The following is a 26,370-nucleotide window of genomic DNA, read 5'->3' on the forward strand; positions in this document are numbered from 1 at the left end:
AAAAGTACCTACTGTGTGGTTGATATGTATCTAATAGGGATCCCACAGCATTGCTTATAAGAAGCAAAATATTCTGGGAGGTTTGTGTTGAGGTTGCTGCTTGAAGTCGTCTCTACCACCTGCAGCTTAAACAATGACCAAAGAATAAAAAAAAATATATATGTATAATAGAGGGTATGCATTGATGTCACTGCCGGCCGAGGCCATCAAATTAATGACAACTGAACTCGACAACGATCCATATGAACTGTATGGATTTAGAAAAGTTAATTAGCCCCGGTTTCAGTTAATATAAGTTCATTTTAGGTCATTTCAGTTATGATAAATGTAGCTAAATAAAAGATGCTAATGCTAATAGCTTTACTGAGAAGTAACATTAGCCATGTAATACTGAAGCGTCCAGCCGGATATTTCTGTAAAAATATATCTCCGACTGCTTTTCAAATCTGTTGGTACAGTCAATCGCACAACAGCTATTCTTTAAATTAACTTTACAATTTAGATGCTATTAAAGCCTATGATTCAAACTAATGCTGCTAATCCCCATGCTCAGCTGTCACTTTTTGGCCGTAACCACGGAGACTTCGCACATCTATTGGCAGACATCAATGGAAATCACTGTTTAAGGAGGTTGTGTGAGGGAAAGCAGAGGAATCCCAACACTCGTGCCTGGAGAAAGCCCATTAAAGGTGGAAGTCCTCCAAACCACTGCACCACCATGCTGCACCGTTCTCACTCTGCTCGCTAAATGCAGACGAAACACATAATTGCAGCTTCTTTTTGGTCTTGGACTTTACACTGCACTTCAGGTTTGTGCTTTTACTAGAGTGAAAGGTCGTCTCTCACCTAATAAATTTTTCCCTTTTGCCGAGTTTATTGTGGCATCAAAGAGAACCAGTAATATATTCATATGTATAATGGGTACGAAAATAGAGCATGCATTATGCTTGGTTTGTTGCACCAAATCAAATACAGTATCTTGATGAAGGTAATATTTTGATATTTAAAAGAAAACAAAAGTCCAATGTCAGCCTGGTTTAGTAGATGTTGAAGTGGCTTGTGAGGCATCTGGTTCCACCCAGCTCTGATACTGTATCCTTAGAGGTGGAGAGTGATCACAGGCCACACACTCGGATCCATGCTGCCTGCTCCATCAGCACATTCCCTCCCTGCCCTATATGTTCATCGCTAATATTCTCATTAGGACCAATGGAGCGGCCACCTAGCATGTTTTCACAGCCGGCGTGTGACATCATCACATTTCAAAAAGCACCTCATAAACACAAAGTCGAGTCTGGGAAAGCTTACAGCCACCCCTCCGCTCACCTACTCATTGTCTCAGCAGTGACAGTGATCTAAGAGACTGTGAATGATGAAAGCGGCTGAAAGTACAACACTGAGGAGGTTATAAAATATTTGTAGGTTTATATAGCTCTGTTTTTTGTTAATGCGAGCATTAATTGCAATCCAATGTGTTCTCCGTGGGCATGCTCCGTATCAAGCTGTGGAGAAATTAGGTTCATTCTGTCATTAAAGAGTTGTCCGACTGGAATGTCCACATATAATCCTTCTTTTATTCAAAAAAGGGGAAAAAAAGGAGCAGGGGGGGAAAGGGGCAGGGAAATCTCAAACAAAGAAACACTTAGAAAAAGTCAGTCTCTGGTCAGGCAAAAGGTCTTATGTCAGTTCATAATCATTATACCCCAAAACTTTTAAATGTGTAACGTGTGTTTTCCAACAGCATTGTCTTTTAAACCTTCAAGCAAAGGCCACACACTGTGCAGCAGAAAAAAGTGAAATATCTCTAAAGCTGAGGCTTTGATCTCCAAAGCAAGTGTTTGGCAGAGAAATTACTGTTTCCCCACAAAACTGCTTAATGGGGCTCAAAGAAAAAGCAGTAATCATCATCCAGAAGCACTTAAACAGCTTGTTGGCACAGCGAACCGTTATGTGCACACGGTGCAAACGGATTCTGATATCATTGCTCATTACTTATTGATTACAGATTTTTTTTTGGGTCATCATTTGCACTTTCTTTCCACTTCAGAATCAGCATTAGAGAAAAAAAAAAAAAGCGGTGGCATGAGAGTTTTGATGGAAAGGAAAGAGTTTGAAGCTTTATAGGAATGAAACTTTGCGATGCATCATAAAAGCCAGTGGATTTTGTGTCAAAATCAGGACATATTTTGCTTTTTACGCTGATGTGTCGTCCAAGAAGAACATCCAGTCCAGTTTTTGGCCGTGCATCGAGTATTCTCAGTTTTACTAGTTCCTCTCTCTGAGCCTTTTTCCCTCCTTGAAATTAGATGTAATCCCTTTGAGGGCCAGTTGATCAGCTTATCATATCGCTACACACAGAGCCAGGTTTCCCTGCAAAGAATCCATCATGTGACATCTGAATCTTAAATCCGTCAAATGAGCTTAAGGTATACTAGTAAAGCAAAGTTTGAGAAATCCCATGACTTGCCAATAATCCACAGTCCCCATTTTCCATTGGCTTTGTGGATTACAATGTGTTTTCTTTGTGCCATTTTTCTTTACTGCTATTAACACTAAACAGTCCACTTGGCCTTTGGTTTCTTTATGAAAGCCACAAGTAATCCCCCATTACCCCACATTCAAGCCATTCATTGACGTGTTCTCAAGGCCCTGCGTGGATTAGCGGATTCAGCAATTTACAATTTATAATTCCCAGCGCCACCGCAATACATGCATAAAGATAAAGCGCCTTCTTTCAAGGCTTCTTGCAATGACCTGCATCATCTCAGGTTATGTTTTATATCCTCCCATGTGTCTTTGCCATCACGCTGATCTATGAAAGTCACGGCCCCTGACAGCAGCAGCAGCAGCAGCCGTTTATGTGAGATGTAGCATCCGTTTGTAGTTGATGGGAATGGGCTCCAGTGTGCTGATGTAATCTGTTAAAAGGGAAGAAAAACATTGTATAGTTGTTGCTGAATGAGCCCTGGAAGGCCCCAGCCTCAGAGGAAACTGGGAACAGGGGTTTAGAGTATTTTTTTTCCTCAGACTTTGGCGTCACTTTCCCCCACTTTTTTCCTCACAGTTTATCCCAGTTTCCTTTCTCTGAAGTACTAAATTTGCTCTTGGCCCCGTCGTACAATGTACCCTTTTAAACTCTCAGAAAAGTATGACTGGCAGATGTAAGTTACTGCTCAGTGTAACTTACATCTGCCGACCTTGACAATGAAAGAGGTTTGCAGTTCGCGATCTTACACCCCAACTCAGCACAACAGAACGGAGTGCATCAAGATTCCCTTGAAATTTCACCAAAAAATAAAAAAAATAAAAAAATATCCCCGGACTAAATCCATGAGTGTGTGGTCACATTATAATTATCCATTATCTTGAGCATTGTTCTTTAATGTGGCCTCATTTTCCAACCTCTGTATGTCCAATAAAAAGACGAAATCAGCAGTTTTTGAAACCAAAATGTAGCTCAGACCAAACTTTTGTTGCTCTGCCAGTGAGCCTGAAGCTGAAATGAGCCTTGAGGTCCACAGTTCGAAAGTATTGTAGAGGTTTTCCACGCCACATATCAAATTTGCCGATTTTCCTAGTGAAAACTGAAACGAAAGAGTAAGCTACAGTAATGAACAGGACTGAAGTTTTTAATGTCTCAGAGAATACTCTGCACCGTGTGATCTCTGGAATTAGTCGAGCTTTCAGGAAGACAGTCGTGTCGTCAGGCAGGATTAATCACAACCCATAAGGGTGCCATGTGCTCTGTCCGCTTCTCCTGCGCATGTTTTCCTCATGTGACGCTTAAACACCACTAATGAAAAATGTAATTGCAAGGAGGAACTGGTTAAATGACTCAAACGCATGACTCAGAACTCGGGTGGTGGATGAAAAGTTTTCACTTCAACAGTAGGCAAAGACAAAACCTCAAAAACTAACATGGAACAAAAAAAGGACAAAGCACATCAGGAAAACAGCAATTCTGACACGGAGTACAAAGATGGACAGACTAAATACAAAGGGAACAATGAGGCACAGGTGAGACACATCAGGGAAACTACGTAAAAGTAAATATGCTAAAGGTACAAAATATATATGTATGTATTGTATCAGGTTTAGAGTAGATTCCTTTATTTACTGTAGCTTCTTGTCATCTGGAGAGTTGTAGTCCCATTGACTGTACTATGGGCAAACCCATTGTGACGTCACCCACTGGATTCGCCATGTTGGTTGAGCTTTACTCTGCCCAAATACTCCAAATATTGACATGGGGGTTGCGTTGGGGTGCAGCTAATGCAGCCTGGAGGTTGAGACCCGCCCATCCAACTCTCCCCCTGTCACTCAAAGCAGGAACGCCCTTAATTATGCAGAATTTTAAACCTGGAGCCTCAAGTGGCCACTCGAGGAACTGAAGTTTTTTGTTCAGACGTGGAGGTTGCTTCCTGGCCTATCCCAGCTGTCACTGGATTTACACCCTGGACAGGTTACCAGTCTATATCAGGTCTAACACAGAGAGACAGACGACCAACTCACACCTACAACCAATTCAGCATCACCAATAACTTAACGAGCATGTCTTCGGACGGTGGGAAGAAGCCGGCGAACCTGGAGAGAACCCACGCAGATACAGGGAGAACATGCAAACTCCATTTAATTCAACTTAATTAAATTCTATTCAGTTTTATTTATATAGCTTCAGTAGCAATACAAATTGTCTCAAGACGCTTTACAAAAACCTGCCTGACAGTGGCAAGGATAGACTTCCTTTTAACAGGAAGAAACCTTGAGAACCATTCCAGCCTGAGACAGAGAAAAGAGAGAATAGAGGAGCAGGAGAGACGAGATAAACAAACTTACCATAGATACATACATCAGACTCAAGGAAACACGTAGAATCCAATAATACAAGATAGAGCTGAGGATCTAATGTGACAGTTTGAGAGTATGAAAGGAATCGGGGGCAGGTTGGAGAACTGTTCGTGCAGGTAGGATAGGATAGGATAAATGCAGGAGACTGGGCAGGTTAATGAGACCAAAACAGCAGATGTAGTTTGGAGCTCCACAGGTCTGACACACAGCACTAACCACCACACCACTGTGCCGCCCCAGTGTGGGTATTGCACTTGCAAAAAGAAAAAGTAAGATGGAATTACACAGAAATAATAGGGACTTAGGGAAGTGCCTAAAACACTGAAACATTTTAACATGACTTCTCCCTTTGTCTGCCTGGTTTGGATCTCCTCTGCCACGCTCTTATTCTCAAGCACAAAGTCATTGACCCCCACAGCAGCCGCGCCGTGTTCATGGTGGTTCTTCTCCCGTTTCAGGGAGGCACCGGAAACGTAAGACAGGGGTGCATGTGTCTTTCACAGTTTGCCCTCCTTACTACCGGACTAGAATTTCCCAGAACCCCCATGACATTAAACAGTCGGCACCTCTCTTTGATCTGGTCATGGTCTGCGTCCTGCCCCTCCGTCTGCTCTACCTCATTCATGACCTCTTCTGTATTCCTATACTGAAATATCATATCACTGTGGAGTTCTGTTATCTTCAAATGAGGATCCGCCTTATCTCCCGCACTAACACCGAGTTTAAAACATAATGACAGTTTTATATCAAGAGCAGGCTTTGTAGAAGTACAAAGCAGCCCCGTACGCGCCTCGGCCATTTTTCACGGAACAGGTGCCTCGAGAGTCCGTTTGCATTTTTTGCCTCTAATATAAAGAACATATGAGGATTAGACAGTTGAAAAGCGAGTGCGCATACCTGTAAGGAGAACACACATTTGTTCACAGTTGGTGTGCGTTACAGGAGGCTCAGAAGAACAAAAACACCAAGAATGGCTGTTATGGAAAATATTTTCAAGCTGTAAAAATACATCTTATCAAAGAAAAATCTAGAGAAAGAGCCCATCCCCTTTACACGTATTTCCCCCAAATCAAAGTCTGATTTTCATCTGGACGAATACTCTGGAATACTCTGTGACGAGTGACAGTTTCAAATGAAATATCGTCTCCAATAACAGTACACTTAATTAATTAATAAACAAACAAGGAAACTCATACTAGACAAGGTCAAACTAGATGGCTTGTGTGTGTGATTTCAGGCATTTTCTCAGGGAAGAGAAATTGTGACCTCTGACTGTTGTTGTGTCTGTTAGGTCAGGCAGCCCTCACACCATGTGACACATTCCACTCCTGCCGATAAATCTTTCCTCAGAAATCAAACTTTGATTTATTTCTGCCATTGTCACTGGGGTCCAGAGTCAAAGTGCTCAAACGGAGAGTCAAAGGGGTTAGCGCCCAGGGTCTCCCAGCAGGATATGATACATTATCCCATTCAACCCCTGTGTAATGTCCTCTAACACTGCTATAATGGGTTCATTTGTTCAACTATTATGGGCATTTTTGAAAGACTAATATGCATGACCATAAATAAAACGGTGAAGTGAACAATAGCGTGCGCAAGACACAAAAGCTAATGCGGAATAATGAGTAACTTATCTGTATGTATGTAGGAGCGCTGCTAGTTGGTTCCAACTGTTTGGGCCTCTTGTAATTGTGTTCTTCAACACGGTGCATGTCAGTGAAGCATGAAATACGCTCTTTAAATTATTTATACACTTATTTAATTGGATTAAAAGGTGTTTTCCTGCATAAAGTACCAGTGTATAGGATTTATTGCATCCAATAGTGAAGTTGCAGACTGCAGAATTTTCTCCTCGCCCATGTATTCCTATATTGAGACGTCATTCTATAAGCAAATGAAAGCACCATTAATCTTTCAAGCTACATCTGTCAAACACTTAATGCGAATCTTATTAAGAATACTGTATTTCATTTCTGATAATATATCCTCCTAAATCCTACACAGTGAACTTTTGAGAAAGATTTTGATCTTTTTTGATTTGAAAGTCACTTTCATGCTTTGCATCTGATGACTGCACCTTTTATGCATTATTAATGGGCTTCACAGCACACACTTGAAGCAAAGAGTCAAAAGTACAAAAGGGGGTCACACAATGTTGTGTGACGGGCAGCGTAAAATATGCATGAATGCAGTTTTAAAGTGATTCCGATTTTTATCACATCTAAGGAAATACGTTTTGGTCAGAATGTGATGCAGTTTTGCAATAATAGCTCACCGTTGCGGGAATGTTTTTCATTCAAGGCTCTGACAGTCCTGCAGTGTCTGGTTTGCAGGACTTTCTTTATCTTATCGTATGCGCTAGAAACGTCATTGCATTGGATCAAATAAAAGTGGCAACTTTTTTGTTCCGAAAAAAGTCAAAAAGATTAAGTAGATCAACATTATCTTGATTGGAAAATCTTCCATATGGCCTCGTGGATCAAATAAAGGAAGAGTAAGGGAAATATTGACAACAGCAGACAGAAACCTTTTGTCTTCCAGCTGGAAAGACGTCTGCAGCTGAGGGATTCTTCAGAGCTTGGTATTCACATGAAACTGGCGATGATTAAGCTGCGCTGGCAGCTGATTATCTGTGCTCACACAAGAAAGGCTTTGAGATTAACCATAACACCGTGACATATGTTTTGCTGGAACAATGTCCACAACCAAACTAACAGTAAAAGTTCACGTTGAACTCGCTGAATGTGTCTGCAGATAAGGAGATGATAGATGACGACCCGTTCACCTCCTCTTCGTCTCATCTGTACTATGTGTGCATTCGGTTATGATGGCGATGTTTCGTCTCTGTGTTCTTGAGGTGGCTTAAAGGCAGAACAGTTTGTTCGTTTTTGTTCTACCATTGTCATCACTCTTTGAACAAAAAGCCACAAATTGAGATTAAATGAAATGGCCGTGATGGCTGGAGCTGGGATTTCAGCGCAGCCAATGAAGCATCGACTCCAGCATCTAAATGACAGAGTGTGAAGGCTGCAGAGCTATAGCAAAACATATTAAAGCATTAAACGAATGTTGTCTTTTGCTTGAGTTTCTTGTTTAATAAGTAGGTTACTGTTTGTGGCTTATTTGAAGATAATTTGCTGGTTTGAAATGCCCTATAATGCCATACCTCAGAACATCAGAGGAGTCTTTAATTACAAGGTCAGACCAGAACTTACTTGGACCATGGAAGAACACAAAAGACTCAAGGGAGAGGTTAGGTGCCAATTTATCGTTGATTTATATTACCCTTCTTTTTTCCTGTGCCATAATTCACTTGTCTGCCTCAAAGTCCCTCTTCCTGGTGAAGGCTCTCTCCGACAAACTAGTGGCGGGTGGCTGGAAACCAGATGAAAGGCGGAATAGATGGTCGCCAGGCCGAAGGTCGTAAGGGCAGCTGGACATTTGGTCGACCTGTGACCCAGGACCTCACATGTTAGTCCGAACTTTCTGCTTGATTGGATTAGATTAGGTGGGCTTTGTACCCCTGTGTGTGTAAATCACGCACACAGATGCATGAACTCTCACTAGCATGATCATGCATTGTGAAAATAGGTTTGGGGTTGACCCTCAAGCTCTACGCTCCTTTCAAAACTGAAAGAGGCTTTTCTTTAGCCGTCAAACATCATAAAAATAACACCAGTGTCACAATAGAGCTGTCTGATGCTTCAGCAACTTTCTGAAGTATATACATCAAACAAAAACACAAGATGATTTCAGTTTTAATTACTTGAGTGTACTCTGTTTGAATGGTTTTGTTTCAGTTGTGGATATCTAGCTCTGTCAGGAAACCTTATTTTCAGAGGACACCAGCTGAAGCTCTTATCACACTGTATTCACATACATAAGAAAAACAAAAATCAGTCCGGTGCAGCCTCCTCCTGCTTCCTCATTCCCTGCCTGCTGGTTTCAAACACGTTGCAGTTTGTATTGAAAATGAGGAGCTAGCTGGGATGACGGTGAAGGCGTATATATCGCGGCTGCCGCTGTCAATAAAGGAAAACAGAACGTTATGCCGATAAAAATGGGCCCAATGGACCGACACTGTTTGAATAAACTAATGGTTTCAAAACGTCTATTTAGTAAACACTCCCCGCTCTGTACACAGAAATGTTGATTGTGTCAGTGTCTTGTTGAAGAGTGACCGGTGGTGGAATGATCCTAAATATAAAGCTGATGGGATTGGCATTAGTTTTGTATGTGTATTGTCATAAACCAAAGTATTAAACAAAATATATAATTTTGACTAAATGACGGTTCTCTCAGAAAAGTGGAAGGATCATCATAAGTCAGGGGTCTTTTTTGGGGTCACCGACCCCATTTTGAAGATCTGTGCCATAAGTTATTGTGATTTATCCATGAATGTTTGAGTTTAATCACATCTATTGGATTTTGACATATATCTCTCCAAACATCGAGGCAAACCTTACACTAACCACTGAATGAAAGTCACTGTAGTTTTAGGATCCACCATCTGGGAACCGTAAATGTTGTTGCAATCCACTGGGTGAATAAGTGAAATCTTTGACCTGCTTGTGGATCATCAGGATTCAAGCATTGGCACTGCAGCCTTTCACGGCGTCATCCTCACAGAGTAAGTGTACTTGCATAAAAGAAAATGTAAAATATAAAAATGGAAGCCTAAAAATTGGATGCAATAGAGGAACAGCTAGCAGCCGTAGATGAGCTCAGTTTGAGGCGTCTGTCTCTCGGCAGAATCTCTCAGAGTGCTGTAAAGAGTGGAACAGTTCATTTTACCATGACGACCAGAAGCAGTAAGTGGAATAAAATCTGTTACATAGGCACAAGTTGTCTCTGCAACTCAACTTAATAATAGTACATGGGTCAAACTTACCTGTAAACATAATGAGCTATTTTAGAAAGCTCAGACGTGGAAATTGGCCAAATCAATCCAGAGCATTTCGTTAGCCTAACAGCGTAGCATAACAGCATATATAATATAATAATAGCATAATTGCCTAAATCATGTTTGTGCCTTTTTGGAAAACAAGGTAAAAACTCATTTTTTAGGAAGGACATTGGTGTTTTTATTGATATTGTAACAGTAAGTCAAAAAATGACCTAGGTGATTAAGCTATTAGGCCAACGTTTTGGGGAATGCTAGTGGGACATTTTGTGTTTTTGTATGTGCTGTAATGCTCTTGACTCCTGCCTACCCAGTTCTACCCTCTTTTATTGCGCTTTATTGTTATTCTTCTGAAGACGCAAAGGGAGGTTGAGGTGAGGTCGCTTATTATGTTTACGACACTTAAGCCACATGGTCTTAGGAGCCATACTCCTCTCCTCACCGATTCGTCACGGGAGATCGTACTGAGAGTTATGTCCCTGCTTCAAAACACCTCCTGAATGTTACAATTTGTAAAGGGCACTGGTCGAAGCAAACATAATGAAACATGACTTGCATTGACTTATTACACAGCATTAAAAGGCAGTAACACAAAACGAAACAAGACTTAACTCATGCTACAAGGTTATTTTATTGAAACACAAACGTGTTTCTTTTATTTGCCAGGTTTGACAGATGGATATAGTGACCTTTTACATTGCACTCTAGCAGTTATGAAAACTGACAACAGATACAAGTGTAGGTTTAAACCTGTGTTTTGACGCTGCTGAATGAGCAGAAAGCATCGAGTTTCATGACTGAGCCTTTTTCCACCAGACGCTCTGAGAGGACGTTTTCCTGCACAGCTGGACGAGTAATTAATACTGAAGCATGTGTCCAGACACTTGATGATAACAACCCCATCCTAAGCAAGTCCCATTGCCTAACAAACGCAGGAAATGTAATCACCGAGCAGATTTAGGCTCGTGAATAAGTGCTGTCGGGTAGTGTGTGTGATCTGAACGTGAGGCGTGCATGAACTCATCGGTTGAAGTTCTGGGCAAAGCTCGACTTTTGTGTGACCCGAGCAAGTTTGAATCTTTCAAAGAGCTGAAATATGCCTGAATCGGACGTGCGTGTGCGCGCGCGTTCCTTTAAAGAGCTTGCGTGAGTGTAATCTTGCGGAGGACATGTTTACTGTGGAAGTCCCTTTTGCTCTGAGAAACAACTGAAGTGCTCACTGACTACCTTATGTATACTCAGAGGGGATTGTTTGAAATGAATCACATGAAGGAGGAGATTGGACATGTATACAAGATAAAATATAATTACCCTGTCACCTAAATATTTTGCTGAGAACTAAATAAATATGCTAGTGAGGAAATGAAACCCGCCTATGGCTCTGGAGGCTCAAAAGAATTTATGTGGAAAAACAAAAATAGTCATGAATCAGGGTGACTGTATCAGATGATAAACATACAAATATTGCATAAAAAGTATTTTGAACGTGTCCAAGTGGAAATGGGCTCTAATGTAACGGTAAATGTTCTAGTTCAGGGCATGACATAGTTTTACGCGCATATGGAAAGTCCCATTATCACATTTTTTCCGGCAAGTTTAAAATCAGGATAAAAGGTGCAACGATGACAGGCCGCCAGTATTCTCCATCCATCTCGGAGCCAGTGTTTTATGCGAAGAACAGCTGTTGTTTGTAGCTGGCAGGAAATAGTTTGGAAAGTTACGGTACATTATTGCATGCGTGTTTGTGTGTACTCATCTGGTTATCTGTATGTGGTTCTCTGTCTCCTCGGGAAGAATCTGTGTTGACTCGCAATTATGCGACTCTGTGAAACAAAGGAAAGAGATCTAAACAGACGCTCAGCTCTCTGGACTGCCTCCATTGTGAAAGCGTGTTGTCTTTTTGTTTCCGAACCACGTCTGAACCAGGGATGACTTCTTTTAGCTTTTGGCTTACAGTTTAACAGTGTTTGCCAGTACTTGGCAAAGCCTGGAAAAACTTTGTTTGTTTGTGTCTATCAGTCAGTGACGGGTTGAGTTTATATGCATGGTTCCAGTAGGCCCTCATGACCTCAGTGACCTAGCTCAGCCCCCCTTCCCCACCTCTCTCTCCTTTCTTTTCTGTATTGCAGAGAGCGATAGGCGGTTCAGACTTCAAACGCAGAACCTGCGCAAACCCTAGTGCTGGAGCCGATGTGCACCTCCCCAGAAACGTAACTACGAGCCAACGCAGAGCGCAAGAGCTGTGATTGGTCTGCTTAGTAGTAGCGTGTTTCCGCTTTAGTATTTTGCGGCTGCTTCTCCATTTGGTTGTTTTGTGTCAATAAAGATGGGTGCCCAAATTCTTCCCAGTGGGGGAGGGTCTTGGGCTAAAATCTTAATTTTGCAGTACATTAAGTTAAATATAGCATGCATGTGCAAAATAAACACTATCACAAGTTAATTTTAAAAAATGAATGACACGGGTTATTGTGCTTAACATTTATGTTAAAAAAAAACAAACAAACATCTATCTGGCTTCTTTAAATAAGGAAAATAATTGAAGCACTCTGAAATATTTGAAGACAGACACGGATCATTACCAGGCCTTGGGACTACTGTATATCTTCAAATGCAAAGGCATTTAGTGCAATAGGCAAAGGAATGCGGGACAAAACACGAAATCAGTACTGCAATAAACAAAAAATAATAGGAAAATAAAAAGGACAAAACGTTTCGTTTGTCTAACACGCTCCATCCGAGTCCTCTCGCTCGCTGCTGGTCTTCTTCAGAAGCTCAACAGCGCCACCCTATCATCGATGTTTCACAGTGGTATTCTGTGGTCAGGAGTGGAAGTGCACCAATAAATAATATTAAATTAGAGCAAGCGCAGATTCTGAGCGCTGACGGTGGGGGAAAAATTATTATACAGTGGGCAAAGCGTGGGCCAAATATAATTGGTCGTATGCCAAGTTTGGCCCGCGGGCCCCAAATTGGGCAGCCACGTTTAACAGAGTGAGCCAGACTGATGAGGCACGAGTACAAATGGCTCGCACCAGCGTTGCCTACGTGCGTAAGTTACTCTTAGGACTGGTTATGTCACGACAAGAGAAGCGCTGCAAGTCTGGAGCTGTGTTGTAATCACTTCTCTGTAAACATACTTGAAAGTTTACATGGATGATGGAATCTCTCACTGTGTCAGAAAACATGAGGATGTGCTCTGAAACGTCTCTCTCTTCACGCTGATGAAAACTGAATTGTGTCTGATGTGTCTGCGAGCTGGGACACAAACAACCAAAGAAAACAGCTGCTAAAATGTGAATTACTCACTGTGTGAGAAGTTCCTGTTGAAAAAAAAAAATGAAGCATGTTTAATTCAAGTACACTTGAGTGCTTGGTTTAGATTTTTAAGACAGTCAATTAAAATGATGAATAACCAGGGTTAGGGGTTCTGCTTGTCAACGTTCAGTTAACCCTACCTGCATAAAATATCTTGAATTTACCGGAAAACAACGTAGTTACACTGGAGCTTTCAGTTTCTTAGCACAATGGCTGATGGATAGACTTGATTTCTTCACTGAGAAAACATTAAAGGAAAAGTTTGTGGCACATGGGAGCATAATTATGGCTTAAGTGAAATTGTCTCCAGGAAAGTCGGTCGGCATAATCCTTAATCATTTTGTGGGACTGCCTCTGCCTTGACGTGAACTGTCACATAGAGGAGCCACTGCTTAATGCGTTTAGAGAAAATAGATTTAGGCAAAAAAAAAAGAAAAAAAAGTATGCAGCTTTGCCATTTTAGGCACCAAAACAACTCGTCACCAAAACCACCAGAGACTCAAAGCGGAGACCTTCCATGAAACACACAAAAATGCAGTTGAGGAAACTTGATTGTGTGCTAAAAATACAAATATAGTATAACAGTATCCAAGTTTATTTGTGAGACTGGACAGGTCTAGCCTCTAAACATAAGCAACTACGTGTAGTCACACAGCACGCTGTCTCTGCTTTCCAGACTGTCTCTTTTAAACGTTGTTTTCCAGCACGGAGTTGCGATGATAGTATGACTGTCAATAAACACTTCATTCAAACGGCCTGATTTTGAAATCTCTTCTCCGAAAAAGTGCCAGTGTTTTGGAAACTGCCTCCTGTGTTAGCCCCGACGTCTGAAAGATTAAAGTAGTTTAAAGACTGGCGTTTTATTAGAGCCCTGCTGGTGGTGCATAGTAGGTCCCTGCAACACTACAGGTATGACTCCCCCGGCTGCACTAGGAAACTCCACCAGAACATCCCAGTCTTACTCTAACGGCCGAACTTAGTAGGGCCTCAGGGACAATGCTGTAAAAGCAAATGCTCCCTGCATATTTTGTCTACATGTCTGTACCGGTGACCATATGTGTCACATATTCAGCATCTGTGTGTGATTTGGTGTGTAGTGGAGAGTTCTTCATGCGAGTTTAAACCCCCCTTGAAAGTACATTAAAATAGAGTAGAAAGATGGTCTGTATGATCAGCCGATGCTTGCTGACTATTTAAATCTGATGTCTCCAGTGTGTTTTTCATTATTTGCAATGTGTGCGCAGCTTCGAGTTGAATGGCGAATGATAAAATTAGCATGTGGTTGCATGGTTGTCCCTTTGAATGTCTCTATTGGAGAAAACATGTCAGAGATAAAGAGTTTACCAGCTCCTAGAGAGCCGGGGACTTCACCGACTTCGCAGGAATGCAGCCTGCACTGAAGACCTGGCTCCCACAGAGAACAGAGAATTAACTCCAGCGCTGAATAATCCCCATCTACCTCATCAAACAGGCTTGTGGATTTCTGATAACCAGGTCCAATCTGGCCCCGCGACCGCATCTGCGCCATGTTTGTGCATGCCATGCTCAGTGGGCATTCTCCCACCCACTGTAGGCAGCTGTAGCTCCAGCCTAGCCCACATCAGTACTCCTGCACCCCCATGCTGTGCATGGTTCATATTAGCTCCCCTCCCACCTACCCGGACCCTGCGTTTCACCGCCCGGGCTGCCTCGGCAGACCAGAGCTAAGCGCAGCCATTGGACGGCTGTGGAAAGGATGACTGGCTGAACCGGAGCCAAGCTCGAGGCTGACGGGGCTGCCTCCGTGGGGATCGGACGCAAGGTCACCTCCTGTCGCCTTCTGAGTGAGACTCTGCTCTTCCAGCTTTTAGCATCAGTCCACCTCCCCAACTCGACCTTCTATCAGGTCATGGAGGATTTGTGATCCGCTGGGTTCATTGGAGGTTACTTCAGAGGTGTGCTGTGACCCGTCACGACGTACAGTCAGTGAAATTACTCATTATTGTTGCATAAAATATCATTTTCTGTTGCGTCTCATCTGAATTTATACTTTAGTTGACGACAACATATCTCATACAGAAACATCTGTGATGCATCTAATGTCGAGCCATTTTGGAAATATCAAACTGATATTTTTAAAAAAAACTCCTGGAGTCCACTCAGTTGCTTTAAAACCTCTAACCTCCACATCTTCAGAGAGAGACCGCCATTTAAAATGACTGGTCTTCGATCCAAACGAATCAAGCTAACTATTTTTTTCTCATGGTTTTCTCCACTGACTAACCAGTGATCAGCATGCATAAGAAAATAATGGCAGGGTTTGTTTCTCACATTTGACCCCTGGAAAACAAAGAGGCTGAGGTCTTGAGCTCGGATGTAACCTCCGTCGTTCCAGGTGGTCAGGGGTTAATGCCACACCAGCGGCGCACTCGCACGTCCAGTGGAGTTTTGGTCATATTTATTTTTGCAGCCGGTGTTAAACCTTCTGTGAGAATTATCTTTGACATTGCGTTGTGATGTTTGTCAGCGGTGGCAAATGCCCCGCATAATGACTGCGTCCTCCCCAGCTGTGAGCCTGTATCAAAGTCAGTAAAATGTTTGACTTTTAAAAAGGAAAGAAACGGCTACAAATCAAATTCTCTCAGTCTACCTGCTGGGATTTTCTCTCATATCAAATATTGTCTGGGTTAGAACACACAAGAGGGGTTTTAAAAACACCTTAAAGTTGTTTTCAAGGTGTTGTCACATTCCTTCCCGATGACCTAGGACCTGCGTGTGGACACGCGGCAGTACAATAAAAAGAGTGTTTTGATAAAGAAACAGCATGCGCGTATGGAGCCTTCCTCCTCACCTTCGATGGGCTTTTCTGTCATCATTATTGCAAGAGTTAGCACTTTATGAATCCGAACAAATGATTTATAAGCTGAGGCATCGACTCCTTTCAGCTCTGTTAGCACTACCCTTTCTCTTTAGCTTCACAATATCTCTACTCTCTGCTCATTTTGCCTTTTTTGGAACTCCTCTCTCCTTAAATGGTAGAGGCTTAATCGCTTCCAGATGTAAAGTCCAGATGAAAGACAGACGCTTCAGTTTTTCGGGAAAAAAAAAAAATGCCGAGTGAAAGTTTAAAAACATGCACCTAACTTCCAATAACTGAAGTTTGTCACAACTCTCAAAGTGCTAACTGCAAAGAGCTGTTGAATATATTGTATGTAAATATTGAGCGACAACAAGATTGAATGTAATTTGTGTATTTAATGTCACGTTTCCTTTTCATACATAACAAAAGAAACAAAAAAATCTGATCTTCATGCCACATCTTGACTGACTGATGGGGTGCTTCTATTTTAGAGGTTCATTAAGGCAAATTTATGCTAATGAATGCCAAGCTGTATCATGATTAAGGTTCGGGTTTTCTGAAATACTTGTGTTGGAAACATTAACAGGTGAAACTGTTGACATTGTCGGCCTATAGCAACAATAGCAGCCAGCGGCTGTTCAGTTCTCTCCTCCTAAGTTGTTACAGGCATCTTTTTCTTAGACTGGATTACAAAATAGATGTAATTGTGGAGACAGCACGGAGAAGCACAGCTCTCCAACAGAGCGCTGAGTTATTGTGAGCGGAATGAAACGCTGACATTTTCTATCAGTTGTGTTTTGCTGCTATAATGTTCTCTGTATTTTTGCTTACAAATACATGTCAAGAGCTAATTTATGTAAATACTAGTGTTTGCTAACTGAACTGCTTGATTTTCTTACATGGTTTGCTAAATCGCATCCCTGTTCACGCTGGTATAACATTGACCTGCTACAAGTACGGAAAGCTTCTGATGATGTTTCATTTTTTTCAGTTACACTGAGCGATTTAAAAGAGGAAAGGAAAGAGACCCAAACCTTACACTGCCCAGTGTCTACTCTGCACTCTAGCACCGAGTGTCATTATGTTCCTATCTGCTGCCATTACCTCCCCTTTGTTCCTCTGCCAGATATGTGGACCTTACAGCATAGTAACCTGGTGCCCTTAACCTGGATCCAGATTTATGCCAGTGCATAACACAGTAACACAATAACAAAAAAAGCTGAACTTCATGGAGCCATTGTTTATTCAGAAATCAATACTTCTTTGTTTCCTTTTGACGGAGAGCACTTTCTTTCATGCACTAAAACAGCTGAGACAATCCAATTTCAGGAATCTAGGACAGTGGGACCTTTTGAGCCTGGCACAATACTGCCTTCGTGCTACGAGCCAGTCAAATAAAACCCGCAGAGTATCTCTACAGACAGCCAAAAATTATTTAGACTGTACGTCTGAAATATGTCAGGACTACATAAGCACGGAAACTTACTGTAAAGTCTATTCATGTTTGTCCTTCATTGTGTATAAAGCGTTTTATTAGAGTTCACGTATCGGTTTTTACCTCAGCAACAACTGTTTAAATGCATCTCCACAGTGATAGGAAAGTTTTGAATGATGTCATTAACTGGCAACTTTTCTTTTTCTTTTTTTTTTAATAGTAATCAGTGCGATTGAGACGATCGCTGACTTTCAAGTTTGTACCATGTTTCACAGAGATACCCCAATACGGCAGATGTGCTATAATGCACATCTGGACGGTGAAAGCGCTTGAAAAATCTGGAATCAATTATTCATGTTCAAGTCATTCAGGGACACTGACGGAGGTTTTGTGAATTTAAATTGATAGAAAAATATAAAACTCTGTGTAAGCCCTGTTGTGTAATTATTAGGATTATGTGGGATTGTTGCCGAGGCTTTCACAACAGAAATTATGAATAGGATAATTGAGAGCTGTTACATATTAATTCAAAGGAATTGCGCTTGAATTGTCTGTTGTGTTTCCTGTGAATAGAATTTGTTCGTTTGGCCACACAAAAAGATCCCCCCCGCCCCAAAAAAGAAAAAAATTATTTCCCAGAGGTGGTGAGTTGATTTTATTGTATGTGTTGGTCCACCCCACATGTCTGTTTAACTCAATGTTCTGCTTTTTCAAGCACTGGCAACTGATAAGGTGTCTTGGAGACTGTTGGCTGTTGTCTCCTGGCTCCATTAAATTCACTGCAGCTATTAATGGTCCCTAGAGGGGAAATCCTGATGTTTTTGATTACCCCTGATCTTTCCTGCCGCATTACCACCAAGCCAAACATTTGTACTCAAGAAATATCAAAAGCTATGAACTGCTGCTCTCTTTAACTTTACACAAGTCCTCACACATACTCAAAAGTGGAGCAATACACAGGACAGAAAACCCACTTTAAAGTGAGCTTCATCATATGTCATGTTTATGTGACGTTTCTTTAACGGTACGGTATGGACCCTTTTCAAAGTTTGTAAACCGTGTCAACGTTTTTGAGGGGCGTGGCTTAACTGGAGGCAAAACATGTTAAACACTGTAGCTTGTGGACACTGGTTACCATATATCAACAGACTGTTTTGACAAGAATAGACGAGGAAAATACATATTTTAGATAATATTCTTATACACTTACTCACCGAGACCATGAATTCTATTTTAAAAAGTTGACCCTGATGAGACTACATTAACCGACCTCTACACTCTCACTCACTGGATGGACAAACTGATCAAAGGAGAACGCAGAGAAAACAAAGTCTGGTCTGTCTTTGTCAAGTGAAGCCTCTCCAACAAAGATATTACAAAAAGTGGAACCACTGTGGGTGGGGTAACGTAATAAATACAACTTCTCCTTGGATACCCCTGAAGCATACAGCTAATGTTGTGTTACCTAACAGTTAGCATTAGCATTAACATGTAACAAGAATCCCCCAAATAATTAATCATATGATTAACTTAACGTAAGTTCAGTCACAAATTTGTCTATCTCACAATGTTATCCAGGCAGATGATGTATTACATATTAATCTTATCTGATATGAAGTGTGTCGTTGTTGATGATTTGTCTCACTCCAATCCTTTCTTTTCATCGCCAAAGCCAAACCAAAGTCATATGTGGCTAGCAGTGGTTGGTATGTGATAAAACTTCAAGTTAGTGTTTTAGATTTTTTGGTTTTGGCTCCAAAAATACAGGAAGGCGACATTTTCGTGGTTGAAAGGGACAGTGTCCGCCTCAAGATTCCCTCTGTTTTGCCTCCAGCTACAGTGACTTAGGCCATGTAGGCCATTATAAGTCTATCCAGCTCTATAACAGCTCAACCTTTTGAAATAATTAAGCTACTATGACCAAGTAATTTCCCTTGTGGACCAATAAAGTCTGTCTAAGTCTAAGTCTAGTAAACAGTGTTGCTTAGGGAGTGCCATCGCTCTGGCTTCCTCATTCTACGTAGGCCTGCATGACGTATAAATGTGGACAAGATGTGAAACACAACAAGGCCGCTGGGATGATGCTTTCATCAGCCTTTACAACTTTTGAGATTTCATTTACTTGTATCACACTCGCACAAAGCAGCCAGACATCGCAGGCCGCAGTTTGGCAGCAGTTAATGTCACCATTTGGTAGACCTTACACATGTCTGAAACTATGCAGTGAAGATTTCAGCTTTTTGTCTCTTGAGTAAGCACCGAAATCTTTCACATATGGTTGGTCCGACTCCAGACAGCGCTGTCTGTACGGCAAATGTTTGGAGTTTTGATATTGTTCGTCAACAATGTGTGGGCTCCTTCCTTCCTTCCTCGCTGGTCTCTGTCTAGGTCTTTGGTGTGGTGCAGGACATGTCGCTGACCTGCCGATCTGCTACTTCAGCGAGCGGCTCCACCTCTCTTTCCTCATCTCCTCAGAAGTGATGCCAGGACAATAGAGAAAGAGAGCGAGAGGGAGAGAGAGAGAGGGCTGTGTGTACGGCTTCACACCAGCTGTGAAAGCTCAAAGCATTTCTCAGTCCAGATTTCTACAACTCGCCCCCACGTTTGATTTCTTTGAGCCCACGCTTTCCTCTTTACTGTTTTTTAATGATCTGCACGCCACCTAGTCAGTCAGCCCCTCACATGATGCCTCTGATTCCCGGTCATGGAACCGGTCATGTCTGTGTAAAAGTCGTTAAAAGTATGTTTGATCACTCGGAGACGCTGAATTCAGAAGCTGCTACTTCCAGTGAAATTGCGTCTGGATCTGATATGCCTCGTTTCGAGTTGACATACATTTCGCTGCAGTCAGAGCGCCCCTCATCATAAATATGAAGGCTAAAATCCCTCAAGAGGCTGGAGTTTTCAGCTGCCTTGCCTTTTATAAACCTCCGCCATTCACCAAACAAGGTTATTTTATTTTGAATCGCAGGGATGGAAATCTGTTGCTGTTTGTCTGTGCCCCTGTAACTTAATCATTGCTTTAAAGCAGGATCAGCTGTCAGGTCGGCGTATGGAAGCAACGGCACTCGAGATAAAAGAGCTGAGTCATAAATTCGAGCTTTAGGAAATGTCTTCCAGTATGTTCTGAAAATTGTTATACGCCGCAAAGTTCAAATTTGTTTTATTTTGGCTCGGTCACAGTAGCTGCTGCTGCGTCTGTGCTCGGTTTGTTTGCAGAGAGAACGCGAAAAAACATTTTAATGTCATCAGAGTCCGGAGTTAACTCACTCTTGCTCTTTTTGCGCCACAGACATCACACAACTCTCATGTGCAATCACTTTATCCCCCAGTGTTTTTGTGTTTGTATTTTTTGCCTACGCATGTAAGGTACACTTGTAGGACTTGTGCACGCAGAGCTTGATTGATGTGTGTGATAATTTCCCAGTTGGCAAACATTTACATGCGCGCTCCGTCATTTGCGGCCTGTTTGGATTGGCAGAGGCGCGGTCCTGATTGGCTGGTTTCACTGAGGACTACGTGAGATGGATTTGTTTGACTGGGCACTCTAAAATACGAAGAGCGTGATTAAAAACTCCATCGCCTTCATTTCACCCCTTCTTGGCCTCAATAATTCCGACTTTGCATCATTCATTTACTCACAGGTTTTTGCACTACTTCTTTTCACAGATAGGCTTTTTCTTTTTCTTTCTTCTTTTTTTTCGCATCTGTACGCAATGAATGTGGAGCAAGAAGCATTAGCTTGGGCAAATAAGGTCACACGGACGCTCATGCGTTTGCAGTATCCGCAGGAATTGAGGAACAAGGACCAGAAATACGCCGCGGTCTATACGCAGTAACTGTAATTGGGGAAAAAGAAAATTATACCTATAAATAGAAGCCACCCAAATCCAGGTCTTCGTTTCTTCCAGGACTGGCTTTTTGTCAGACCGCAAAGGGAAGACACTAGATGGACCAAAATACTTTGGAGCATCCAAAAGCCTCAGGGTCATTATTCCATTTAGATATATTATACATAAACATACAAAGGCATGTTCTTTCCTGTGAATCTTGTTCGCTTAACTGGACAGTTAGTCAGTCAGGAAGTCTCCGCTGGAAGACTCCTGGAATCTGATGGGAGAACCACGAAGTACCCCAGTTATCTTTGGATTTCCCCAGCTTGTTTTACTAAGGGCTCAGCCAAACGTTGCCTTTCCCCTGCTGATAAGACAGCTCCCATCATGCCTCACTCACACACATGAAGTGTAGGGAGAATACTCCTGGCTGCTGCTGATGATCTAAGATTACTCATGCTTTTGAACTTTTAATCCAATAAAAATAGAGTTTGTGTAATACCTTATAAACTGCAGAAGAGAGAGTAAAATGTCAGAGGGAAACTGAATGAAAGGACCCTGTCCATATCCATGTCACTATAACTACACCAAAGTGGTGAGTGGTTATTTTTCTGGGGAGGATTCCCTCTTATGTCTGGCACATTTGAAATCACTTTACTGGTTAACTGTGTTTTAAAATTTACAGTAAGCATATGTAGATGAGGTCACAATGGCGAGGCCTCCACGGGGGCTGGAAAAGATAAAGTGCCAAAAACAGTTGTAGTTCCTCTAATGTCCACTTGGGGATGGCCCTAAAAGGAAGTCAATCCTCACTGAGCTCCATGCAAAAATTCCTAACTTTACAGTAGAGATAAACCAGTTTACGTGGAACAACAAACTGTTTTGGTCTTTCCTCGTTGATGAGTCAGCTAACCAAGTCATCTGTTTGGATTGTATCAAGGCTCAAACTTATGCATTAAGTGCGTGGGCCTTTTGACCTACAGGTGGGTCCTGTCACCGTCACCCATAAGACTCCGCTCCACTCATGTGCTTACGTGAGGAGAGTTTTACCAGCTTTACATATTGTCCACGTTTGCATGTGCGTACATATGCAATATAAACATACATACAGTATATATAAGTCTTGAAATGATTGATGGGTGACTCCTTGGTGGGACATCATTTCTGTAGCCTCACACTTCAGTTTATCCGTTTATATTTATGTATATTTTTAAAATTTGTTTTTAGTCTTTTATAGCAAAGTTTGGACGCCAGAGGGCACTTTCTTTTTTATGTTGTCCTCATCTCTATGGGATCGTGGTTTGGGGTTTGGCTATTTGTTCTGCTCATTTTTCATATGCATATGGCCTCCTGTGTCATTTCACATAGTTCGCTGGCAAAATACAATCTCATGGACAAAGAAGACCCAGTGTTCCAGGAAGATGACACTGATACGCCGCTATTAACCTATAAATAAGAATTGAAATTACAGTCTCTGCAGAATCCAGAATAGACTGATTGCTTCAGGCATTCTGCTGGCGGTTTATGCAAATGTGATTATGTGGTTTATTATCTGACAGTATATTCCCCAAAACAGTCCAATGCACTTTACTCACGGAACATATTGCTTTCGTGTTTCAAATCGCATACGGCTCCAAGTATGCTTGAGCGCAGCACCAATGGATTCTCCTCATGTAAATTGATGTCAGTCAGACATTCCACTGTCTCTCCTGAACTTGTTCTTAACAAAAAAAAAAAAGTTCTGTATCTCGGTTGCGCACACTCCTTCTCAGGCTGCTTTTTCATGCTTCAAGGGCAGCCCCAGTTTAGTGTGCACTGTGTGTTCAGTCTGAACAGAACTGAGCGAAAAGAGCCTCCAGTCCCGCTCCACCAAAAAAGTTTTCACCCGCTTCATTTTTTAATCTTTTTCATACCACAAATAATGTATATGTGTTGGCTTTCTGGGTGTATTTTTTTATGCTTTGTGCGTGGGTGCAAAGGTTTTTTTTGTTGTTGTTTTTTTTAAAAAAATTTTTTATTGAAGGTTGTGGCTAAAGAGCAACACGGAGTCTTCTCAAATAACTTACACATTCAACGCTTGTCACGGACAGGTCAGTCACAAGAGAGGAAATCTGTTCCAACGGATCTACTGGGAAATATTTGTTGCATATCTGCAGGCTTGTTGTTTTATTATTTCTTCTACAGGTATTCACGCTAAAACGCTTTCCCTTGAGCAGACACTCATCGCACGCTGTGAATAACACAAATGTATAAAGCCGTGAGCTTGTTATAAATAACTTGTCCCCCTGTAAAATGATAAAATATAATGGTAAGCTGCAGCCCCTGCACATTAAAAGATGGAGTAGCTTTTCTTGTATTGCTCTTGGTTTCCCCTTTCCTCGTGTGGTTTATTATTCTTCTCTCTGGCTTGCCTCTCTGCCAGCTTTACAACTCTTTCACTCCTACACACCACTCACCCTCTGTTAGGAGTTACAGTCGTGAGTGTGGGGCATGCTCTCTGCTGAGTCCCCTGTCTGCCATCTGCTCAGGAAAGAGATGGAGGCTGAATTACTGCAGCCAAACCTTCATCACCTCGAATGAATGATTTCCACACACAGTCATAGCAATGCCATCTTTTTTTTTTTTTCATTTTTCTTTTTTAAAAAAAGAGAGAGAGAGTCAGCGTTTGATGATAAGCATGGCTTGCTTTGTTTTTCTTGGCTGCGCTCCTGATGACTGCTCGGCCTTACGCTGAGAGGAGGCTCCCTGCCGTTGAGTGTCGGAGCTTTTGTTTTCTTACAATTAGCGTCTTGCTAAAAAGAGCCATTTATAAAACGCGGAAGGACAATTCCAATCAACATGTGAGGCTTAACCTTACTGTAATCTGCGATCTAGAACCAACACTTGCAAGCAATTATACTGCAGGTACCCAGGGGCCCGATCTGATTGATCTGTTTGCCTTGCGCTGTCTTGGGAGATCCTACAGTAATTGAGTCGGCTCCTTGGTTGATGGCTTGCGAGCTGCTTTTATAGCACCAGCGGTTCTGTCCCTGTATAGATGTGCAGCATTATTAAAACCAGACCACATGCGGGACGTTGCATTAGGGTATAATACGCCGCACTGAAGCGTACTGTGTGGTATCCCACTGTTGCCCAGCCGTCCCTGTCACTGTCCTGTGCAGGCAGACACCACTCCTAAAGCCCGCAATTTTTCTCTGCTGGCAGCCTTCCCAGAGCTGTAGAAGTCATCCTCCTTCCTGCCACCGCCCCCCCTTCCCCCTTTCATTCCCTCGGAGCTGCTTTCTGCCAAAGGGCCTGTTTGGCTCATGTTCTGACTCAGATAAACAACAAAGAACAGGTCCAAAGATGCTTTCAAAGGCACCTGGTACGATGCTCTTATTTCAGTTTGTTTATTGCCATCACTCTTACATCCCTCTAATAGAAATTCGATTTGAATTTGGAAACTGCTGAGCTTATCCAGTCACACGTTTCCTTTCCAGCTTAATAAATTTTAATTGTAACACGCAATGTTTAACCAATAGCATGTTTTCTTCTCTGTAGGTGACTGCGACAGATGCAGACGCCGGCTCGTTTGGCTCAATTACCTACTCCCTTGGCTCTGGCATTAACAGCGCTGCTCCCTCTCAGTTCACCATTGGCAAGGAGACTGGCCAGATCTGCACTGGTGCTGTACTGGACAGGGATCAAGGGCCGGCCAGTTTCGACTTTACTGTTACTGCAGTGGACGGGGTAAGCCGCTGCCTTTTCGAAAAAACACGCTTAATGTGAATCCATTGAACCACAGTGTAATCCCATAAACGCACCAGCCGTGCTTTTGTTACAGACAGGAGAGCGAAAACTTGGCGCACAATGTAAAAAAAACAACAACAACTGTGGTTTGAATTGTAAGAAAAAGTAAAAAAAAAAAAAAGAAAATAATAAGATTGAATAGCTCTCCATGGTGGGGAGGCTACCTTAAAAGTTAGCATAGCGTCCTGTTCAGGCTGCCAACAATACTTAAAGAAGAAAAGGTTGAAAATGAAAGAAAATTACTGCGGGCATGTTAAAGCAATCAAATGGAGAAATACCTCAACTGTCAGGCAGTAATATTTTAACAAGTTGGACTGCCGCCTCCCTCGTTTTTGCCACCTGGTCCAAATGAAAAGCCTGCACTATATATTTATTTTTTTTTGAAAAGTCTATGAAACAGACTTGGGTTGAGGCGAGCTTTCTCCCCCTCCACGGGTCATGACATATTGCTCTTTCCCAAGGGAAACTATCAATCTGTGTCCCTGCACGATCTGCTGGGACTATATTTTAGAGAATGTGCCATACATTGAAAATTTTAACTGGGTTTACTGCTTGGTTTTTACCTCCACCATTAATATGGTGCACCAGTAATGTGGTCCAAATCCGGCTTTCAGGTGTGCTTTTTCTGCGCATGATTTAATGTATGTGAAGTTATAACAAAAGAGCTTTCTGTTTCCTCTGCAGGGCGGACTAAGCTCAGTAGCCTATGTGAAGGTAGATCTGGTCGACATTAATGATAACAGACCGGCTTTTTACCCGCTGAGCTATGCTGTTAGTTTGAGCACCCAGAGCGCCCCTGGGACATCTGTTGTCAGAGTGATGGCCTATGACCCAGACTCGGGTGAAAACGGCAGAATTACATACAAAACAATACCTGGAGGGGCCTCGCCGTATTTTACTCTCAACAAAGACACTGGTAGGAACGACTTGTTTTCATACTATCATTTTATAGTGATTGTTTTGTGGTAATTTGTCACAAATGTCTGATTATTACATCTTTCTACAGGTGTGATCTCCCTGTCTCGGTCGGTCCATGGGAAGGCCAATTCTGTCATTCCTATGGTTATCTCTGCTCAGGACGGCGGCGGTCTGGTTGCCTCCGTCAACGCCAGAGTTAATATCAGCGTGGTGGCAGGGCTGGTGGCGCCGCCGGTGTTTGAACAGACTCAGTACTACTTCACAGTATCAGAGGATGTCCTGCGGGGGACAGTTGTGGGCATCGTCCAGGCCAGCAGTAAGACAGGTGGGGGGCTACAGACACTCACCAAATACTGAACCATATCAGTGGTATTAAGCACAAAAACCTTCTTTTATGCACCACTTGTATAAATAACTATTGGGCCACTATACACTCTTAAATCTGAAGCTACATTAATCAAAAATTGCAAAATGACACCTTGGAGTGTGC

General features: G+C 42.2%; 1 protein-coding gene across 1 annotated transcript in view; it reads left to right on the forward strand.

The window, feature by feature from the left end:
• LOC125013380 (protocadherin-16-like) overlaps positions 1-26,370 on the forward strand; it is a 78,381-nt gene that overhangs the window by 34,647 nt on the left and 17,364 nt on the right. Inside the window, exons 3-5 of the mRNA XM_047594008.1 lie at positions 24,714-24,902; positions 25,647-25,878; positions 25,969-26,205. Of these exons, the coding sequence (XP_047449964.1) occupies positions 24,714-24,902; positions 25,647-25,878; positions 25,969-26,205 (658 nt within the window). The remainder of the gene's footprint in view (positions 1-24,713; positions 24,903-25,646; positions 25,879-25,968; positions 26,206-26,370) is intronic.

Source organism: Mugil cephalus, chromosome 9, assembly GCF_022458985.1.
Source record: "Mugil cephalus isolate CIBA_MC_2020 chromosome 9, CIBA_Mcephalus_1.1, whole genome shotgun sequence".
NCBI lineage: Eukaryota > Metazoa > Chordata > Actinopteri > Mugiliformes > Mugilidae > Mugil > Mugil cephalus.